General features: G+C 42.5%; 2 protein-coding genes across 12 annotated transcripts in view; one reads left to right on the top strand and one right to left on the bottom strand.

Annotated features, from left to right (window-relative positions):
• LOC134347072 (receptor-type tyrosine-protein phosphatase delta-like) overlaps positions 1-22,932 on the top strand; it is a 2,469,925-nt gene that overhangs the window by 137,980 nt on the left and 2,309,013 nt on the right. The window lies entirely within an intron of this gene.
• On the bottom strand, positions 6,913-7,878 carry LOC134346314 (protein MEMO1-like). The gene has a single exon (XM_063047666.1). The coding sequence runs from the start codon at positions 7,736-7,738 to the stop codon at positions 7,226-7,228; it is 513 nt and encodes a 170-aa protein (XP_062903736.1). The 5' UTR covers positions 7,739-7,878; the 3' UTR covers positions 6,913-7,225.

A 22,932-nucleotide genomic window follows, 5' to 3' on the forward strand; every position in this document is an offset into this window, starting at 1 on the left:
TTATTGGCAGTTCGTATCACCAGGTATTTGTAATCCTCCACCATGTCCACACTGACCCCCTGGATGGAAACAGGGATCACCGGTACCTTAGCTCTCCTCAGGACTCCCACCAGCTCCTTGGTCTTTTTCACATTAAGCTGCAGATAATTCTGCTCACACCAGATGACAAAGATTCCTACAGTAGCCCTGTACTCAACCTCATCTCCCTTGCTGATGCATCCAACTATGGCAGAGTCATCCAAAAATTTCTGAGGATGACAAGAGTCTGTGCAGTAGTTGAAGTCTGAGGTGTAAATGGTGAAGAGAAAGGGAGACAAGACAGTCCCCTGTGGAGCCACAGTGCTGTTGATCACTCTGTCAGACACACAGTGTTGCAAGCACATGTACTGTGGTCTGCCAGTCAGGTAATCAAAAATCCATGACACCAGGGAAGCATCCACCTGCATCGCTGTCAGCTTCTCCCGCAGCAGAGCAGGGCGGATGGTGTTGAATGCACTGGAGAAGTCAAAAAACATGACCCTCACAGTGCTCGCTGGCTTGTCCAGGTGGGTGTAGACACGGTTCAGCAGGTAGACGATGGCATCGATGGCTCCCCAGGGCACCACTGCTTAATACAAGAGGACATGGCTTTAAGGTAAGGGGTGGGAAGTTCAAGGGGGATATTAGAGGAAGGTTTTTTACTCAGAGAGTGGCTGGTGCGTGGAATGCACTGCCTGAGTCAGTGGTGGAGGCAGATACACTAGTGAAGTTGAAGGGACTGCTAGACAGGTATATGGAGGAATTTAAGGTGGGGGCTTATATGGGAGACAGGGTTTGAGGGTCAGCACAACATTGTGGGCTGAAGGGCCTGTACTGTGCTGTACTATTCTATGTTCACCAGCAACTTTTATTTGTGTTGCTTGAAATTCCAGCATCTGCAGATTTCCTCCTGTTTGAGCTCTAGACACTTGTCTACTGGATATGCAAGAAGGACAGGCAGGTGAATAGACAGGATAATTTGCTGTGCGCTAGAAATATAGCAAAATCGGTAACAGATGCTGATCTAAATGTACTGAACTTAAATGCACATTGCATTAGAAATAATGTGGATGACCTTGTTGTACAGCTGCAGGTTAAAAGATATGACATTGTGGCCATCACCGAGTCATGGCTAAATGATGGATATGATTGGGAGCTGAATGTCCAAGGATACACAATGTATAGGAAAGATAGAAAGGTAGGTAAAGGGGGTGGTGTGGCCCTGATGGTAAGCAATGATATCAAATCACTAGAAAGAAGGGACATAGGTTCAGAAGAGGTAGAATCCTTATGGGTCAAGTTAAGAAATGACAAGGGTAAAAAGTTACTAATAGCAGTTATATTCAGGCCTCCAAACAGCAGTCGGGATGTGGACTACAAGTTACAGCTGGAAATAGAAAAGGTGTGTCAGAAGGAAAATGTCAAGATAATTTTGGGGGATTGTAATATGAAAGTGGATTGGGAAAGTCAGGAAGGCACCGGATCTCAGGAGAGGGAGTTTGTAGAATGCCCATGGGAAGGCTTTTTTGGAGCAGCTTGTCCATAAGCCCACCAGGCGATCGGTTGTTTTGGATTGGGTGCTGTGTTATGAACCTGAGGCGATTAGGGAGCAGGAGGTAATGGAACCCCTTGGAAGTAGTGGTCATAATATAATTGAGTTCAGTCTCAAATTTGAGAAGGTGAAGATGGTATCAGGTGTATCGATATTTCACTGGAACAAAGGAAATTACAGTGATATGAGAGAGGAACTGGCCCAAGTCAATTAGGAAAGTAAGCTAGATGGAGGGACAGTAGAGCAGAATTGGATGAAATTCCTACAAGAAATAAGGGAAGTGCAGGAAAAATATATTTCAAGAAAAAAGAAAATCGTGAGTGGAAAAATGGCACAAATGTGGCTAATGAGAGAGGTTAAGGCTAAAATAAAAGCAAAAAGATATGGCATACAAGGAAACTAAAATTAGTGGGAAAACTGAGGTCTGGACGACTTTTAAAATCCTGCAGAAGGAAACTAAGAAGGTCATTAGGAAAGAAAAGATGAATTATGAAAGGAAGTTGGCAATTAACATAAAAAAGGATACTAAGTTTTTTTTAAATATATGAAGAGTAAAAGAGTGACATGGGTAGATATAGGACTGATTGAAAATGATGCTGGAGAAATTATAATGGGTAACAAAGAGACGGCAAAGGAACTAAATGAGTATTTTGCATCAGTCTTCACAGTGGAAGATATTAGCAACATTCCTGATAGCCAGTGGTTTCAGGGAATAGAATTAGCTACAATCAAGATTACTAGAGAGAATGTGCTTGGGGAGCTAAATGGACTAAGAATAGATAAGTCTCCCGGACCAGATGAGCTGCACCCACGGCTTCTGAAGGAGGTGGCTTTGTAGATTGTGGAGGCATTGGAAATGATCTTCCAGGAATCAATAGACCCTGGCATGGTTCCGGAGGACTGGAAGGTTGCAAATGTAGTTCCACTGTTTAAGAAAGGAGGGAGGCAGCAAAAAGAAAATTACTGACCTATTAGTCTGACATCGGTAGTTGGAAAGTTATTGGAGTCAATCCTGAAGGACGAGGTTATGAAATACCTCAAGGTGCATGACATGATAGGCCCAAGCCAGCATGGTTTTATGAAGGGAAGATCCTTCCTCACCAACCTCTTAGAATTTTTTGAGGTAATCTCAGATAAGGTTGACAAGGGAGAGGCTGTGGATGTTGTATATTCGGATTTTCAAAAGGCCTTCAATAAGGTGCCGCATAAGAGGTTGCTTAATAAGATAAGAGCCCATGGAATTACAGGAAAGATATTGAAATGGCTGGAGCATTGGGTGATAGGCAGAAAGCAAAGGGTGGGAATAACCTATTCTGATTGGTTGCCGGTTACTAGTGGTGTTCTGCAAGGGTCGGTGTTGGGGCCGCTTCTTTTTACAATGTATATCGATGATTTAGATTATGGATTAAATGGTTTTGTGGCTAAGTTTGTGGATGACACCAAGATGGGTGGAGGAGCAGGAAGTGTTGAAGAAACAGAAAGGTTGCAGAGAGACTTGGTCAGTTTAGGAGAGTGGGCAAAGAAATGGCAGATGAGATACAACATTGAGAAAAGTACAGTTGTACATTTTGGAAGAAGAAATAATTGGGCAGATTATTATTTAGGTGGGGAGAAAATTCAAAAATCAGAAGTGCAAAGGGACTTGGGGGTCCTTGTGCAGGATACCCTAAAGGTTAACCACGGGGTTGGATCGGCAGTAAGGAAAGTGAATGCTATGTTGGTATTCATTTCAGAGGAATAGTGTATAAAAGTAAGGAGGTGTTGATGAGGTTCTATGGGGCACTGGTGAGACCTTATTTGGAATACTGTGTTCAGTTTTGGGCCCCCCATCTTAGAAGGGATGTACTGATGTTGGAGAGAGTTCAGAGAAGATTTACGAGGATGATTCCTGGAATGCAGGGGCTAACATCTGAGGAGCGTTTGTCAGCTCTTGGACTGTATTCATTAGAGTATAGAAGAAGGAGAGGGGATCTCATAGAAACATTTTGAATGTTGAAAGGGTTGGACAGAGTAGATGTGGAAAGGCTGTTTCCCTTGGTGGGTGAGTCCAGGACAAGAGGCCACAGTCTTAGAATTAGAGGGTACCCATTTAAAACGGAGATGAGGAGAAATTATTTTAGCCAGAGGGTCGTGGATCTATGGAATTCATTGCCACATACACTGTGGAGGCCCGATGATTGAGGTTGTTTAAGGAGGAGACTAACAGGTATCTAATTAGTCAGGGTATCAAGGGATATGGGGAAAAAGCCGGAAATTGGAACTAGGTGGGAGAATAGTATAGCTCATGGTGGCGTGGCGGAGCAGACTAGATGGGCCGAATGATCTACTTCTGCTCCTTTGTCTTGTGATGTGTAGGTATCCCATGGCAAGCTTCACTGGATGACGTGTGAGTACAACGTCTAACTTCACCGTTTCCTTTACATTTTTGAAAGCCATCTCACTCTGCTTTGTCCATTGCCATTTCTTTCCATTCTGTAGTAATGATTTCAAGGGGTGGAGGACAGTAGCCAGGTTTGGCAGAAAACTGTTATATTAATTAATAAATCCTAAAAAGTACCACAACTGTGACACGTCGTTGGCCTTGGAGCACCTACCACTGTTCGAGTTTTCTCAGCATACTTGTGTAATCCTTGTGTGTTGATGGTGTGACCACAGTGGTGAGGCTTGGTTTAAAGAATTCATGTTTTTTGTGTTGTGCTCTGAGCCCATAATCTCCCAATCGTTTTAACACTGTCTTAAGATGTTAGAGTTGTTCATCCCCTTCTCACAATTCCTCCATCTCTGCGCATCTGCTCTCAGGATGAGGCCTTTCATTCCAGGACGAAGGAGATGTTCTCCTTCTTTAAAGAAAGGGACTTCCCTTCCTCCACCATCAACTCTACTCTCAAACGCACCTCTCCCATTTCATGCACATCTGCTCTCACTCCATCCTCCCGCCACCCCACTAGGAATAGGGTTCCCCTGGTCCTCACCTACCACCCTACCAACCTCAGGGTCCAACATATTATTCTCTGTAACTTCCGCCACCTCCAACAGGATCCTACCACTAAGCACATCTTTCCCTTGCCCCCCCCCCGCTTTCTGCAGGGATTGTTCCCCACGCGACTCCCTTGTCCATCCGTCTCTCCCATCTCTCCCCACCGATCTCCCTCCTGGCACTTATCCCTATACGCGGAACAAGTGCAACACATGCCCTTTCACTTCCTCCCTCACTACCATTCAGGGCCCCAGACAGTCGTTCCAGGTGAGGTGACACTTCACCTGTGAGTCGGCTGGGGTGATATACTGTGTCCGGTGCTCCCGATGTGGCCTTCTATATATTGGCGAGACCCGACGCAGACTGGGAGATCATTTCACTGAACACCTATGCTCTGTCCGCCAGAGAAAGCAGGATCTCCCAGTGGCCAGACATTTTAATTCCACGTCTCATTCCCATTCTGATATGCCTATCCATAACCTCCTCTACTTTAAAGATGAAGCCACACTTGGGTTGAAGGAACAACACCTTGTATTCCGTCTGGGTAGCCTCCAACCTGATGGCAGGAAAATTGACTTCTCAAACTTCCGCTAATGCCCCACCTTCCCCTCGTACCCCATCCGTTATTTAATTATTAATATACAGACTTTCTTTTTCTCTCTTTCCTTTTTCTCCCTCTGTCCCTCTTACTATACCCCTTACTCATCCTCTGGGCTTCCCCCTCCCTCTATTCTTTCTCCCTAGGCCTCCTGTCCCATGGTCCTCTCATATCCCTTTTGCCAATCAACTGTCCAGCTCTTGGCTCCATCCCTCCCCCTCCTGTCTTCTCCTATCATTTCGGATCTCCCCCTCCCCCTCCCACTTTCAAATCTCTTACTAGCTTTTCTTTCAGTTAGTTGTGACGAAGGGCCTCGGCCCGAAACTTCGACTGTACCTCTTCCTATAGATGCTGTCTGGCCTGTTGCGTTCACCAGCAACTTTTATGAGAGTTGTTCCTTGTCTTCTTTACTGGTAACAATGATGTCATCCAGATAACACTGAGTGCCTGGACAGCCTTGAAGCACCTATCCAGTAGCTTTCTGCCAGAATGCAAATGCTACTCCGAAAATAAGCCTCATCATTGTGTCAATCTCATCATTATCAGAATTTTCATCAAGATCATACAGATTAGTGCTCTTTTTGAAACTGCCACTTGATATTTTTCTTTCTCTTTTCCATTTGTTGTTGTCTGCCCAACATGTTCTTTGTATTTCCTACTTTGTTGCATTTTCTGCAAGGTTTGCCTTTAAACCTGCATTGGTCTGGTATATGTGTGTCCCTGCCTCAATAGTAACATAATTTGTTCAGCCAGGACCGTTTCTGTTTAGATGCTGTAATTTTGTTCACACTCGCTTTCATTTCTGACTAGACTCAGTTGCGTTTCTGTTTGCTGTTTCTATTGATCCAGCTATTTCTACTAGTCTTTTAAATGTAAATGCTTCAGCTAGGGGCTGTTTTTAAATGTTTTTTGTAAGATTATACAAACTAAACAATCTCTCATTGCATCATTGAGCTCCTTACTAAACTGAAAATGCTTAGACGACTTCAATTCAATCACATTCGCTGAAATGGACATGACTCCCTTTTGATTCTGCTTATGACATCAAAATTGTTCTGCAATCAACAATGGTTTTGGTTCTAAATGATCCTATATTATTTTCACAATATCAATAAAGCTCATTTCAGCTGGTTTGTTTGGAGCAGTTAAACTTCTTAACAAACTATATGCCTTTAATTCCAATGGACTTGGCAAACTTGACAATCATTGGATGTTTCATTTGCTTCAGAATACTGCTTAATTTGTTCTGTATACAGCAGCCATTTTTCTTTTGTGCAATCATATGATTTTATCTTTCTGATATAGCCAGCCATGTCTGCTTTTTTAAAATTGATTATTATTATTACCCATTACTCACTGTTTATGAACCTGTGAATTTATCCTTCATCTGTCTTTTTTTTAAACTTGAACATCTTTCTGCTCTTGCAAAGAGAAAAAAAAAAGTGCTGCATTTTTTAAAAACTCAAATGCCATGCTCTCTTTCAACAGGTAGGTTATTGTCTCGGGTTCATTTTAGAGATTTTCATCACCATTGTTTTGTTTTGTTAACTCCAGTACTATAAAACTAATTGAAACAAAACAAAGCATGTATATATGATGTGACTGCATAATAACTTATACCATCTATGTACTTTTAACTATAACCCACAATGCGTTATGTAAACAGCAAAGAATGCTTAATCAAAAAATATATTTACACTATTACTCAAATATTACTGAAAACATTAAACATACAAGATTTTGTCTAATAAGTTGGAAATTGACTTGATTGAGCGTAGTTCAGAAACGAGAAAGCCATGTTCATCCCACTCTTCCTCAATTCCGTCACCGCATTGAGCAGAACACCAATCGGGTGGCGACCACAGATAGTGTTGTGGTATTTCTTCAAATAGTTGTTAAATGATACAGCATCTAGTTGCTCTATAATAACCATATCCATTTTATCCAAGTGCTGAATTGATCTGTAGATCTCCCCTTGACTCTCATCATAATGCGTGTATTGGAAACGTTGTCCCCAGTGACAGAAATCTGATGAAATCACAAAGAGATTTAGAGGATCTGCAAGGTATTTACTAAACAGCTACTCGTACATCTGTTCTTTGGAATCACTCAGTGCTCCAACCAAAACAGGAACAATAGTTAACTCATCTTTTTGGCTTTCCATGGTTTTAGCTGTGTAAAGTAAATGCATCTCAATACTGTGTTCGTTTTCATCTATTTGGGTCGTCATCCGCTCAGACATTCCCGTCTTCCACAGCTCTCCATAAATCTTTTGATCGATGCGTAGATCATACAAAGGCGTTCTATAAATATCTGCAGTGGATAAAGCACAGCGAGATAGAGGTGCATGGTGCGACGGTCCCAAGATAAAAACTCTGCGTGTGATGGATGGGTCCACTTGTTTATAAGCATGAGCAGCACAAGATCCACAGTACGTGTACCCTGCATGAGGTGCAATGATAGCACTAGCCGGTCTCCCAGTGGATTGTGCCTGGGCAAGCCAGCTTTCTAATTGTGCGTTGAGTTGAGGTCCTGACGCCGGGTACCAGCTCCCGGCGTGACTGGCCTCCCGGCAGATGGCTCGGCTGGACATTTTAGAGCTGGAGCTTCCTATGATGGGATTGCGGCGGATCTGCGGGGACAGAGGGCCACAACCTGGACCCAGCAGCTCCTGAGGGCTTCTGACACTGACTCAGAGAGGCAGCCAGTCACCAGCTCTGGCCGGCCAGCGAGAGCCCGAGAGCAAAGCAGCAGCTGAGCTGAGCCGAGAGTCCCTCGGGAATCCTCGGAAATATACAAAAATCCTTCAATATGGTAAGTATACTTCCACAGTATTGTAATGAATGACATCAAAGCACACACAAGACAGACAAGGATAGAGTAATGAATAAAGTGAAGAGAGGGGGAAACCACCTCTGCCATATGGTGGAAAGGTCTGCTGGCCTAACATGGGGCTCGATCTTTTATGTTCCAATCAAAGGACAACTCTATATTTACAATATATGGACAATACTTTCTTTAAAATCTCATACAACCTTTATACCTCTTGATTCACATCGATACCACAGGTGTCAGCATTGTCTGGACTGGGATTCACAGCTTTTAGAAATCCATTGTTCAGATATGCCCTCCAAATTAAATCCACAATACATTTACTTGGTATTTTATGTGCTAAACATAAAGGACAATTCCATATTTCCAAAGTATAGACAGTGCTTTCTTTGAAACTGCATACACATTTCACACCTCCCTCTTCGCAGGCACCCCATTGACATCGAAGTGAACTTTAATCAGCGTTGACTGGACTGAGATTCGCGGCTTTTAGGAACCCATTGTTCAGACCTGCACTCCAAGTAAAATCCACAATACATATTCAAAGACATAAAACTGCTAGCCAAAGCCATTTGCTAAATGTAAATGACCTAAATCCAAAAATCGCTCTTAACAATTTGTATGTCGGGGTCCACAAATCCAGTGTTTGTAACTGGAAGATGGCCTAGTTATGTCCATGTACTCTGGTAAGTTTTCCAGTCATAAGCACTTAACGGTACTCTATTTGTCTTCACTGCTTCAATTTTATCAATTAGATTAAAATTGTATTCCTTTGTCATTGAATCTTCTGCTTTAGAAATGGCTCCTTATTGACTCAAATAAAACTCTTCAACTTTCATTGCCTTCCTTCTAAACCTATTCCCTCCCCTTCCCCCACAACTCCACTTCCCCCTTAAACTTGAGTAGCTCAGCAATAATAAACTTACTTTCTCTCATTTCTCTGTGGAAATGAAAACATTAATCATTGTTACCATTCTAGTAAAATTCATCATCCTCAGCAGTCCACCTGGTCCATTTCAGTTCTATGTATGCGAAGGTCACTAATGAGTCTTGTATAGCACCTGCAGACTCTGCTACAGGTGGGACAGATGCTGCCTGATTGGGACATTATGTGCTTCATCAGTTGGTTAGCTGGTTGCACGTGCACACTTTGTCAAAACTTCAAGCTCACTGTCATCCGGGCTGAACCATCTCCAGCTTACGTTGTCAAAAGCCAGAGATGTTGAAGAATACTAACAATTGCTTTCTTTTAAATTAAGTTATTTGAAACACCTTTGAAATAATTTCTGTGTTTTGGAAATGAGGGAGCTCATTTCAAGAGTCTTGTTTTAGGCAGAAGGATAGTCTTGGAGGTTGAACATGATGAGAAAATCTTTGATGAGCTGATGGCCTTTGAGGGGATATTACTTCACCGAGCCTGCTCATTGATTTGTTGATCTTTGTGCTTATGTTGTCTCTCCATGTATTCATCATACCTGACTTTGAAGCATACAGAAGAGCAAAGGTAGGTACCGTTTGGTGGACTATAAGCTTAGTGCAGATTTGATGTCTTCCTTTACTATTTCACGGAAGCTGTTGCTGTATCTAGTCATTAATATCTTCATCCCAGGATACAGACAGTCATCCTTGTTCCCCAGGGTCTTGCTGTGCATCTTGATGAAGGGCAGGCTAGCAGAGAAACTTTGTTTCTGGATGTGGTGGAGGAGTGGGCAATAACTCAAAACTTGTTCCTGCAGTATACAGATTTGCTAGTGCCATCTGCAAACAGTAAATCAATGGTTAAATTTGGAATAGTAATGACTCTGGTCTGGAAATGATGACAGTTGAGCAGTTTTCCTCACATACTGTAGCCTTCTCAATGACAGCTGGAAGCCTTTGAAAGTGAGAGGCAATTGAGGAAGATTGAGTAGAGGGCTAAACTGAGGATATAGCCTTTCTTGATTTGATATTGTGTTTAAGCTGAATGATTTCATATGACTGGATAAAAATACAGAAATAAATAAAACTGGATGGTAATGGAGCTCTATGTCGTCTAAACTTGAGTAGAACTCTCCAATACCACTCAGTCAATGGAATAGAAGACATTTCTGAAATCACATGTGCACAGTAGAGTGGTTAGTGGTGTTTTCTACATATCTCTTGGATTTACCATGCATTGAAGGCCTTTGTATCTCTGGATGGCAGGTTTCTCATTGTGATTCTGGTAGGAGCTCCCCACAATAACTTTTGTTTTAGTGGACCTTGAGTCATGCCCTCTTTATATATGTGGAAGAGAGCATTTTTAATACTCTACAAGTGCTTCACCAGGACTTTGCAAGTTGGCAAGGGTTTAATCTGCTTTCGAAGATTTGTTCTTTGTTAAATGGGGTTTTAAATCATCTGACCAACCTGGGGTGGTGCTGAGACAATAATGAGTCAGAAGTTATGGAATAGCATGAAAAAGCATTCATTGTTAAAAGCTGAGTCTCAATTGAGTCTGAGTCTTCAAAGTGATCCTGTCTGCACTTTGAGCCTATCCTTGAAATCTCTCCTTTGTTTTTGCTTCTCAGCATCTTAGCATACTGTGTCTTTGGATGCTCAGTCTGTAGGTGGTCTTGTTAGAGCCAAATGATCAATGGATCCTAGTGGATACCAACAAGGTGCTAGATCTCCCATGCTCTTTCCAACCTTATCTCTTTTTCATGGATCTAGGGTTTTGTAGGGTTTCAGATGAGTGTAGTTGTTTTTTTTTGTCCCTTTGTGATGAAACTGTGCATTTCTTCAAGAATGTGCAATCAATTAGTTTATGGACTATCTTAAGATAGTCTATATGTCTGGCAGAGAAGCTAAGAGATGCAACATATTGTGAGATACAGTATATTGTGAGAATTCTGTCTGTTTGACAGCTAGCTAGTCGTCTGCGTGGGCATTCATTGTAGAGATTTTGAGTCGTCAAAAAATTATTTATTTTCATCACAGTCATTCTATTATTGCCTCTATAAAGAAGCTGTGATGACAGACTCTTTCCTGACTCCAGCACTGATGTTAGCAAACTTCAGCTCTTCTGATTGAAGAGTTGAGGCTTTTGTAACTTCTAAAGTTGTAGGATGTTAACCCTGCTGGATTCATGGATGGTAAAATATGAAGACATATAACATCCTACAGGAAGCAATGGATTTCTGTAGCAAGAATGTGAAGAGTTGTTGGCCCAGATCTTCTGTTGAATGAAAAGCCACCAGAGTTTGAAGCTTGCCTGCTTAACAAGCCTGCTCTGATATGCAGCAGGTCCTGGGAGTGGTCTCGCTTGAGGAAGACTGCCGATTTTGCCCCCAGAATTATCCAGAGAGTTACACAGAGTTCATAACAAAGCTGTCAAGGAAATGAATCCAATATTCAAACTAAGAACATCAAAAACATTGAAAAATACTATGAAAAAAATACAAAATTATCAGAATTTGAGTACACTTTTAAAAACAAATAATAAATTCAAACTTGGAAGACTAGGAAATTATGAAAGAGCAGTTGCATTAAATTTGACTGACAGAAAAAAAAGCCTGCCTGTGTTTGTGTAGTCTTTTTGCACAGTTGAAATGAATGGACCCATTGGATCTGTAGGAGAGATTTACTATCATATGTCCCTGGAAATGTATATTTTCCTGCTGGCTTCCATGTGGAGTCTAATTGAAGAGCAGAATTGTTTTGGAATTGGCCTCACTACTTGTAGTGCGTCGGATGTATTATTGGGCTATAGACAGTAATTTTCTTGAATGCTATCAGTTATTGAGGATTAGTTAATGTAGCTATCTGCAGGCCTCATTTTAATTGGATCAGAAGGTTGCAAGAAGAATCTTTTTGAAAGATAGCAAATGTAAGCATGCCTGCTGGCTATGAAAGATGTTTCCTGAACAAGATACTTCTGTTAATGGTTTAAAGTGCTTTCCGTTTCCTGCATGTTAAAATGATTAAGGGAGATACTGGGTCTTAGAAGAAGTACCAAATTTCTGAAGGGCAGAGAATGTGGTATCCTCTTTTTTTTCTAAGGACAGCAGCAAAGATAAGTCAACTGCTTACATGTAACATTAGTACATGGCAGGGAAATTTGTTGGAAGAAATTCCAACAAACGAAATCTGGACATGGAGAAGGATGGTGAGAGCTCCAGTAAAACATGGAAGATTGGAATGCGTTGTTTGAGGTAAATAAGCTAATGCAAGTTCTTGGTGATAGCTGGAATATGGTTCAAACTGTTCATAAATATCTTCTGATATCATATGTGGAAACATGCTGTTCTTGTTGTGAAAGGAATTCAGGCTAAACTATTGGTTATCATGTTTTAATATCTACTTACAAAAAACTATACTGATGTAATTACTAAACCCATTTCTGAAGTGCATCTCAGTCACATGAAAGCACCAACATGTTGCCAAGTTAACAATGATTCAATATCATAGAACAGATGGTAAGTTATGAATAACTTGTACTTATAAGCTTGAGTCAGTATGAGCCTCGAAATATCTTGCGGCTGCATGTTGTTTTAGAAAGCTTCTTTAGCCAAAGACACAAAAAGTACTGCAGGTGCCGGATATCTAGAGCAATACACAGAATGTGCTAGAGGAGCTCAGAAGGGTCGAGATGAAAGGTCTTGGCCAGAAACATCAGCTGTTTATTCCCATCCATCGATGTTGCCTGACTTGCTGAGCTCCTCCAGCACATTGTGTGTATTGCTGTATTCATTAACCAAATGTAGGACAACACATCTTCCTGGCCTTTCTGGTCTGGTCAATATTTTTTTTTGTTTCTCAGATATGATATGATATGATATGAACAAACAAGAAATTAATCACAGCCATATTTTATAAATAACTATTCAAACTCAATGAACAATGCATTTGGTGGCAAAGATAAGCAAATCGCTAAACTCAAATTATTTTCATTTCTGAGAGAAAAGACAGATTTGCTTACATAAATTTTGGAAAAAAAAATGTTTTCATTGTCTGAACATAATTGTCTAACACTGAGTAGATCCTGAAATTCACAACTATGGTAACTTGGTTGAACTCAGAATTTTTACTCTTGTTGTAAACAGTAGTAGGTTAGTTCGGACAATTATTCTAATGTTGAATGATCATGCATTAAGATTTTGTTCAAAGTTTATAATATGCATATTTCTGTAAATATACAGTGGACTCATTCTGCAATTCAGGTAGAAATATATGGTTTCTCTTCAGAGTTGAGATTGCTCTTTACAAGTGATGAGTGTTATTAGAAGATGTGGATTAGATATTACATTAAGCTTATTTTCTTCCCGTTTTAAAATACCTGTATATGATTCTGTCGTATTTTACTATAGGTGTTTTGAGCTTTGTTTGCTGGTTGACTACTGAATATATTGCAATTAACCTTGAGGCTAGGAATTGTAAAAAGTTTGTAAATTGCAGTAATGTATGTAGATTTTTTCCTTCGGAGTCAAATGATAAATAATAAATACAAGACACTCTAGCTAAATATGAAAGAGGTCATTTCAAATTACGTTAATGAAGGCCTCATTTAACAGAGTTGGGTCACATGGGTTAGCAATTTAATGTCCCATTTCCCTCAACCCAAAACCCAACATATACAACCTGTATGAGCAAACATCTCATTCAATAAGACGACTGCTAAACTCCACTCTCCAATATGTTTCTTATTGACTCTGGACTCCCCTAATGAGCAATAATTGTGATCCTTTCATTCTTGAGTACCTCCTCAGATGTAGCAAATTTAAAAGAATGATGGAACAGTAAAAAACATCTTCTTCATCTGCATTTTAAATCCTTTCTGTCAAAAAAAAATCTCTGGCTCTGGATTGCTCTACCATGGAAAATTCTCACTCAGCATCTACTTGCCAAGTTCAGTAGAATCTTCAGTAGGATCACTGTTTTCTAAGCTGCATTGAGTGAGGACCTACTTCTCCTTCTGAAAGGAGACCAACACTTTATGCAACAGTCTAAGTGTGCATCATCAAAGATCTACACATTTATGGATTGACTTCCCCATTATTTAAACCATTCCCTTTTCATTGGCATTTAGCAAAAAGTCTTGGTGTATATCTCTGTGAAAGCAATTAACCAGTTCCTTGGAAATATTTAATGAAAGGAAGCCTTTGATTGATGAGCAGTTAAATTGGTATCATTGAATCCGTGAGTTTCATTTAAATATGTCTATCAATCAAACTGCTTGATGGCCATTTTCAAAAAACATCATAGCTACTCATAACTATCTGTATAGATAAAAGCACTGACACTATTTTGTTTTTCTTATTTTCTACTATATAAGTGTGTGTGTGTGTGTGTCATCCGTTAGATGGAAAGTCTTGCTTCAGGCTGTGTTGGTAGAGCAGCGCCTGTTGTGGCTGTAGAGGCCCACACGGGAGTAACAGTCTTGGCTGCAGCGACTGCACTTGAAGGCACTGTCCTCCAGTTGTCTTGGTGCTGTTTTTCCGACGAGTGTGCTTTTCTTCAGCAGCAAGCCTCAGCTTCTCTTCTTCTCTTTTTAGACCCCTGTGTAGTTACAGCCTCCAGTGAGAGCAATTGCTTGTGATGTCCTCCCACCTCTCGACGTTCATTTTCAGTGACTTCATGTCTTTCTTGCAGACATCTTTGAAACGAAGATGGGGCCGCTCTTGTGCTCTCTTGCCGGAGGCCAGTTCCCTGTACAGCAGGTCTTTCGGGATCCTCCCATCTGACAGGCAGTGTACGTGGCCCAGCCAGCGGAGATGGCGTTGTTGGAGCAAGGTGAAGAGGCTGGGTATCTGGGCGAGGGCCAGGACCTTATTGTTGATGACTCAGTCAACCCACTTGATGTGCAGGATGCATCTCAGGCTGCGAAGGTGGAAGGTGTTGAGATGCTGCTCTCATCTGGAGGCTCCACGTCTCGCTGCCGCAAAGCAGTGTGCTGAGGACGCAGGCCCTGTAGACTGCAACCTTGGTGTGTGCATCGTCAGCTTTCAGTTCTCCCAGACTCTCTTTGTCAGCCTGGCGAATGTTGAGGCTGCTCATCCGATCCGTCTGTTGATCTCGGGTCGAGAGAGAGGTTGTCCGTGATGGTGGAGCCAAGGTATGTAAACTCGTGAACTACATCCAGTTCATAGTTGTTGATGTTAATGGCGGGGGGGTGGGTGGTGCTCAACGCCTTGGCCCAATACGTTTGTCTTCTTCAGGCTGATGGTCAAGCTGAAGTCCTGGCAGGCTCTAGAGAAGCTGTCCATGAGGCGTTGCAGCTGCTCTTCAGAGTGTGTTGCCAGTGCCACGTCATCTGCAAACAACATGTCCCTGATGAGTACTTCACAAACCTTCCTTTCTGCCCTCAGCCGGGACGGTCTGAACAACCTCCCGTCCGATCTGGTGTGGAGGCAGACACCATCAGTTGATGTTCCAAAGGCGTGATTCAGCACGACTGCGAAGATGATGCCAAACAGGGTGGGGGAAAGCACACAGCCCTGCTTCACACCGCTGCGGATGTTGAAGGCCTCCGAAAAAGAGCTGTTGAACTGAATGATGCCCTTCATGTCTGTGTGGAATGACTGAACTATCCTGAGGAGCCTCCGGGGACAACCAATCCTGGCGAGGATTTTGAACAGGCCGTCTCTGCTCAAGAGGTCGAAGACCTTCGTAAGGTCAATGAAAGTGACGTAGAGTGGTTGTATTTGCTCTCTGCGTTTCTCTTGTAGCTGTCGAAGAGAGAAGATCATGTCGATTGTGGAGCTTTCTGACCTGAAACCGCACTGAGACTCGGGATATACCCTTTTGGCTATTTTCTGCAGTCTGTTCAGGACCACACAGGCGAAGATCTTCCCAACGGTGCTCAGCAAGGAGATTCCCCTGCAGTTGTTACAGTCGCTTCTGTCCCCTTTGTTCTTGTATTTGGTGACAATGTTGCAGTCTCTCATGTCTTGCGGCACTGGTCCCACTATCCAGCACTGGCACAGTAGTTCGTGCAGGTGGTTTAGCAGGACGCCCTTTGCGCATTTGATGGCCTCTGGTGGAATGCCATCCAATTCTGGTGCCTTCCCAATGGGCAGGCTGTCGATGGCTTTACTCAGCTCTTCGGCAGTCGGCAATGCATCAGGTTCCTCCATGACAGGCAGACATTCAATGGCGTCCAGTGCGCTGTCCGAGATGCTGTTTTCTCTGGAGAAGAGTTCAGAGTAATGCTCCACCCATCTCTCCATCTGCTTGCCTTTGTCATTGATGGTCTCACCTGTTATGGTTTTCAATGGTGCTGTCTTGCTCTGGGCTGGTCCGATGGCTTTCTGGATCCCCTCCTACACTTCACGGATGTTGCCTGTGCCAAATGATGACTGAATGCTTTTGCATAGTTGTAGCCATTAGTCATTTGCACAGCGTCTGGCAGTTTCCTGGGCCTTGCTTCTTGCTGTCCTTGGTGCTTGCAGTGTTGCCTGGGTGGGATGGTGTTTGTGCTCTAGTAGTGCAACACGCTTCACCTCGATGACAGCGGTGAATTACTTGAGCTCGCTTCAAACCAGTCTTGTGTCTTTCCCCGTTTCTTCCCGAAGGCCTTGAGTGCACAGCCGTGGATAGTGTCCCTGAGAGAGTCCCATCTCTGCTGAGCATCTCCTTCTGGTGGGTCTGCAAGGAGAGCATCCTCCAGTGACTTGATGAACTCCGCCGCTTTGTCTGTGTGTTGTGTCTTATTGGCATCGATGCGCTGCTTGCCCGGAGGCTTGGCACAGTGCATCTTCTTTGGCCGAAGTCTGATCTTGCGGTAAACCAGATAGTGATCCATGTCACAGTCAGCACTCTGAAAGGAGCGAGTCAAGAGCACGTTTCTCAGGTGACGGCATCTTGTGATTATCATGTCTAGCTAGTGCCAGTGTTTGGAGCGGGGATGTCGCCAAGACACTTTGTGCTGAGCTTTGGTCTGGAAGTAGGTGTTGGTGACACACAATTCGTGGAGCATGCAAAGCTCAAGCAGTCGTTGCCCATTGTCATTCATGCTGCCAATCCCATATCGCCCCAGGCACTTTGGCCAAGAGTTGTGGTGGGCGCCCATTCTGGCGTTGAAGTCGCCAAGTAGCAGCAACCGTTCCTGACTTGGGATCTCCTGTATCATCATTGAGAGCTGGTTGTAGATCTCATCCTTTTCGTCTTGTGTAGAGTAGAGGGTTGGGGCATAGACGCTGACAAGGTTGACAGGCTCGTCGGATGTGTGGAGTCAAAGTGAGAAAATCTGCTCCGTCTCTTTCTCACTAGGCTCTGCCATCTTCAGCAGTGAGTTCTTCACGGCAAAGCCGATACCATGCTTTCTGGACTTGTCTGAGCCCTTCCCCTGCCAGAAGAAGGTATAGTCTCTCTCAGGTAGGGTTCCCGATTCTGTGAGACGTGTCTCTTGGAGTGTTGTGATGTCCACTTGGAGTCTTAACAGTTCATTGTTAATCATTGCTGTCTTGCATGTGTTGCTGATCTCCTGAAGGTCACCTGATATACCAGTTGCCATGGTCCGTATATTCCAGCATCCTAGTCTGAGTGCTGGCTTCTTTCTTTGTCTTTTTCTTGTGACTGGTGCAGTATTTACAGTCCATAGTTAGGGCTACTTGTATCCCTAAGCCCAATGCACCCAGTGGAGTAGGGGGACTGTGGCGGGACAGCACCTAATTGGCTGGTCCCCACTACCACTCCTCGGCTTAACAACCTTGGAAACATATTGTATATATAAGCAAGATACCACTTAAGAAACAAATTCACGCAGCAGTTCATTGAAACAATAGTGATGTAAGGAGGCAAAGTAAAACAACATAATGACATATATATAGTCCTTATGAAACAGAATATACTGTATGCTCTAACTTGATATTCACTTAACAAATAGTAGCGTACATTTTGCAGCCGAGCAGATGGTGAGCAATTCCTTTCAACAGTAGCCTGCTCAAATACTTTAAAGGAAATCTTTTATTCAGTATAGATCACTGTAGATTCAATACATTGTTATGAAATTTTATGTACAGTTTTCACTATTATCAATGATCCTGAAAAACAGAATATCTGTTCTATTTTAAATTATTTTCTGTGTATTAAGATATGTGAAATAGGAGGGAGGGAGGATCTTAATGGCTTTTGAAGGTGCTTCATATTTTTCCAGTTGGAAGGGCACTACACCATAATAAGGGAGCAGTAACCACTGATGCTTTAAAGAACAGAACATTTTAATTTAAATAATGGCAGGATTCTTTATCAAAATCCAAATGACTCAGCACTTCATTTGATATATTTGCCAATCTACACAGGCAGGCACTTCGCAGTCTCCACACAGCTAACAGGAGTCACCTGCCACTGGTTTCGAACTCATCACCTGCAGCCTATTTAAACCCACCTCTCAGCCATAGGCTCTGTTCAGATGATGGTGCCATGTGGAAGAGAGACAGGAATATAAATTATATAGTTAGGCAAATGTAGGAAGCTATTAATGAAGTAGAGGAATAGGGATGTTGGTGGGGATTTAAATTTTCTGTTGCAAAGACTCAAGCTATTTGATTTTCCATAAGGAACATCGCACATACAATTGATTTCAAGTGATTTGGTTCATCTCTTAAACAAAAATCAGTAGAAGTTTCTTGGTGTGTGGATGGACACAAGGCTAACATACAAGGTGCATATGAATAAAATTCTCGAGAAACGTAAAAATGCCTTTAATTTGGAAAAGAATCCAGTGCTTTCCCGATGAAAATGACGAATAAACAACTCTCGAGCTTCTAGCCAGATACAGGTATCGATTTTAACTGATGTTTCGATGACAGACTCTGCCATCTTTGTCAAATATAATGCTTTTACACCCATTGTCCATCCCTTCTCAATAGCTTCCTTCATCAGGCAGGTTAGGGTTACGGTTCGCAACTGGTGACAACAGAGCATTGCATTTGCAATGGCCATGGGATTGACTTCGATGGCACAAAACTACTGTGCCAAGCCAATGGATTTTGGGACCCCTTGGTGAAGGAAGCCATTGAAATAAAACTGGAGGAAAAGAATTTTAGCAAAGACGAAGGTCTTGCTCTAAGTAAGAACTGGTATTTGATGGTAAAGCAGTGGAACAGCAGAAACCTGATTGGACAAGGACTGACCAATCAGGAGGAACGGACGATGGGGGTACAAATGCCACCAAACTAGACATGCCCAAGGATCATCCCTGATGAAGATGGCAGAGACTGTCATTGAAATGTTGCTTGAAATTAATACCTGTACCTGGCTGGAACCCTGAGAAGAGTTTATAAGCCCTTAATGTGCTCAGATGCTTAGTTGTGATTGGGCTGCGACTAGGAGGTCATTTAAACAAATGTATATTGCTTTAATCAGATCTGTCTTTGATTATGGATGTGTTACTTACGGGTCAGTCTCACTAGTGGTCTTAAAGGCTCGAGATAATGTTCAAACTCAAGCAGTGAGATTATGTTGTGGTTCTATTAAATCATCCCCAATTTCGGCTAGTTTACTGTTTGAAATGGATGAAGTACCTTTACATCTGTGCAGGTTACATTCATCAATGGTTTATTGGATTAATATGAGAAGAGATTAAGTTGGTTATCCAATATTGGGATTACTGCATTCATAAGATCTTCAATTTTAGGTGGATGGGAAATGAATGGACAAAATTTTGGTTGTCTAATGTGTATTATGGCCCTGATGTACAGTGACATGCAAAAGTTTGGGCACCCCTGGTCAAAATTTCTGTTACTGTGAATAGCTAAGTGAGTAAAAGATGAGCTGATTTCCAAAAGGCATAAAGTGAAAGATGACACATCTCTTTAATATTTCAAGCAAGAAAACTTTTTTATTTCCATCTTTTACTGTTTCAAAATAACAAAAAAAGAACGGGCTCGAAGCAAAAGTTTGGGCACCCTGCATGGCAGTACTTAGTAACACCCCCTTCGGCAAGTATCGCAGCTTGTAAATGCTTTTTGTAGCCAGCTAAGAGTCTTTTAATTCTTGTTGGGGGATATTTTGCTCATTCTTCCTTGCAAAAGGCTTCTAGTTCTATGAGATTCTTGGGCCGTCTTGCATGCACTGCTCTTTTGAGGTCTATCCACAGATTCTCGATGATGTTTAGGTCAGGGGACTGTGAAGCCCATGGCAAAACCTTCAGCTTGCACCTCTTGAGGTAGTCCATTGTGAATTTTGAAAGGTATTTAGGATCATTATCCTGTTGTAGAAACCATGCTCCTTTCATCCTTGGCTTTTTTACAGACTATGTGATATTTGCTTCCAGAATTTGCTGGTATTTAATGAATTCATTCTTCCCTCTACCAGTAAATGTTCCCCATGCCACTGGCTGCAACACAAGCCCAAAGCATGATCGATCCACCCCCGTGCTTAACAGTCGGAGAGGGGTTCTTTTCATGAAATTCTTTACCCTTTTCTCTCCAAACATACCTTTGCTCATTGCGGCCAAAACATTCTATTTTATCTTCATTAATCCACAGGACTTTTTTCTAAAATGAATCAGGCTTGGTTAGATGTTACTTTGAGCCTTTTGAATAGAGCATTTTGGGTGATGAGGTCCTGCATGCCACTGTACACCTTACTGTACACCTTTCTGTCACTCCTCCATGGTTTTACCCTTTGCCCGTGGTTAATTTAGGCCTTCGGGAAAAGATCAATGTAAGGAATAATCAGACTATCAGTAGGACAGGAACTTCAAAGGGCAGATGTTATGGATTTTTACATATCTGCACAGATGGTTCAAAAGATCCAGTGACAGGTCATTCAGGTGTTTCTGCTTATGTTCCAACATTTCCAGTGGCTATTCATGAAAGATTCTCAAGGTATCGGTATTTAAATCTGAGATAGTTGCTATCATTTTAGCCTTGGAATGGGTTGAAGAAGTACGCCCTGATTACGTACCCATTATTCTCGGTCTTGACATCTATTAAAATAGGTATTTCAAATTGTAGGCCAGACATTTTTTTGTGAGATTGGACATCTGTTGAGGCTGCAGGGTCTAGGCCCATGTATACAGTACATTTCGTATGGGTTCCTGCCTATGTTGGGGTTGAAAGAAACGAGTTGTCAGACATTCTTGCCAAGCAATCACTTAATATTAAAGATGTAAATGTAGTGGTGCCTTTGCATAAAGAGGGTGAAAGCCATAATTGAAACACCTACTCAATCACTGTGGCAACAAAGTTGGGATAAGAAAAAAGAAAGAGCCACATTTAGATGAAATTAACAGGTTGGTGGGATCTCAGCTGGGAGATGGGTATTAAGGGATTGGCAAAGTTATACCTTCATGTTTTTGTATTGGATATACTATACATCCTGGTTCAGAATTAATATGTATGATACAGGCATTTGTAGGGAGTGCATTTGTCAAGAAACAGTGCCGCATGTATTGTTTGAATGCAATTCCTATGAGGTGCAAAGGAAACTAAATTGCTAAATTGAGGTCTTTGGGACAGACACAGTTCAACATGGAATGTTTGTTAGTATATTACTGCCATCGTAATGCGCATCATTGCATCTTTGACTTTCTGAAAAGCATTAGACTTTTTGGTATTATTTGAGCTTTGATAATTTTGATTGTAACTTTGAGCTTTGATTGTAACTTTCCGCATATTGACTGGGACTCCCATTTTCAAATGAGACAGGGCAGGTGGCAAAAGTTTGTATCAGGGACCACTGCATCTAGTGATCAAAATGACATTCTTTCAAGGTAATTATTGAATAGGATAGGTCTGGTTCTCGGTATGAATTTCTACGTTGGAGAAAAAACAATTTTGATGGCCTTTGCAATTTGCCTCCATGGTTTCCCTCAGGACATTAAGTCGGACTGGGTCCCACCACTTATTTCCCACTTCTGGCAACCTTCTACTCTATCCTCAGCATCTCAGTCAGGTTGTTCTCTGGCTATCTTCTGCAGACCAACAATCAGTTAGGAAGGACCATTCAGCAAACAGGGAAGGTTTTGTGTGCTTTGCCATCTCCGAACCTTCCATATGGAAGAAGTATCCGGTCTGGGTTGAATGGTTGCACAATCTACACGCCTTCGCTGCTACAAGTCTGTCACTCTTTGACATGCTTTGTGGCTACCTGCCCTCATTATTCCCTGCAGAGGAGCTAACAGTGGAGGTCCCATCCACCAAGGCCATGGCTCGCTGATGCTGAAATGTTTCAAAGGAGATTCTGGCTGACAGCCTCAGCTACTGCCACCAGGCTAACCAGCACTGGTACCCATCTAGAATATACCAGCCTGCAGACTGCATCTGGCTGTCCACCCACGATCTGCTCCTGCGCACTGACTCCCTCAAGCCCTCACCCCTGTTCATTGGTCCCTTTACGATTACCTATCTCATCAACCCATTCACTTACTTTCTCCAGATGCCACTGTCTCTCAGGATCTCACCTTCCTTCCATTGTTCCTGCCTCAAGCCCGTTGGCCATGGACCACTCAACCCATCTGAGACTGCACCTCCGGAACCAAGACTGGTGGAAGGTGGTCTAGTATATACAGTTAGCCAGTTGATGGCTGTATTTCATTGTGCAATGCCTGGTGAACCAGAAAGGGTGCAATTTGATGGAGAGGACTTGGATGCCATCCAGTTTCATCTTGGATTCATCGATCCTCAGGGAGTTTCACCGGACACATCTGGATTGTCCTGGGCTAAGAGATGTTGGTTGTCGTGGGTGGGGTTTTGTCAGGCCTGCACAGGCAGGTACCTCCCGGTCTCCACCCAGGTAACAGGAGTCACTTTAACCTATAGTACTTGTTCACCCATTCACCCAGCCATCCTCGACCAATTGCTTCTAGCCTTCATGTACCTCGTTGTCTAGTCATGCTCAGTATCTGTTCTCACTTGTTTTGTGGCCCCCTCAAGGCTTGTTGTTTTGGAGTTTTTATTATTAAAGTTATTACTTGCAGCTAAATTGTCCACTCTGCTCTGCTTTTGAGTCAAGCCTCCTCTATATTTACCGGCAATGTGTTGATTTGGT

Source organism: Mobula hypostoma, chromosome 5, assembly GCF_963921235.1.
Source record: "Mobula hypostoma chromosome 5, sMobHyp1.1, whole genome shotgun sequence".
Classification (NCBI taxonomy): Eukaryota; Metazoa; Chordata; class Chondrichthyes; order Myliobatiformes; family Myliobatidae; genus Mobula; species Mobula hypostoma.

Coding starts and splice junctions, on each gene's coding strand:
- LOC134346314 (XM_063047666.1), bottom strand. CDS start 7,738: ATGTCCAGCCGAGCCATCTGCCGGGAGGCCAGTCACGCCGGGAGCTGG.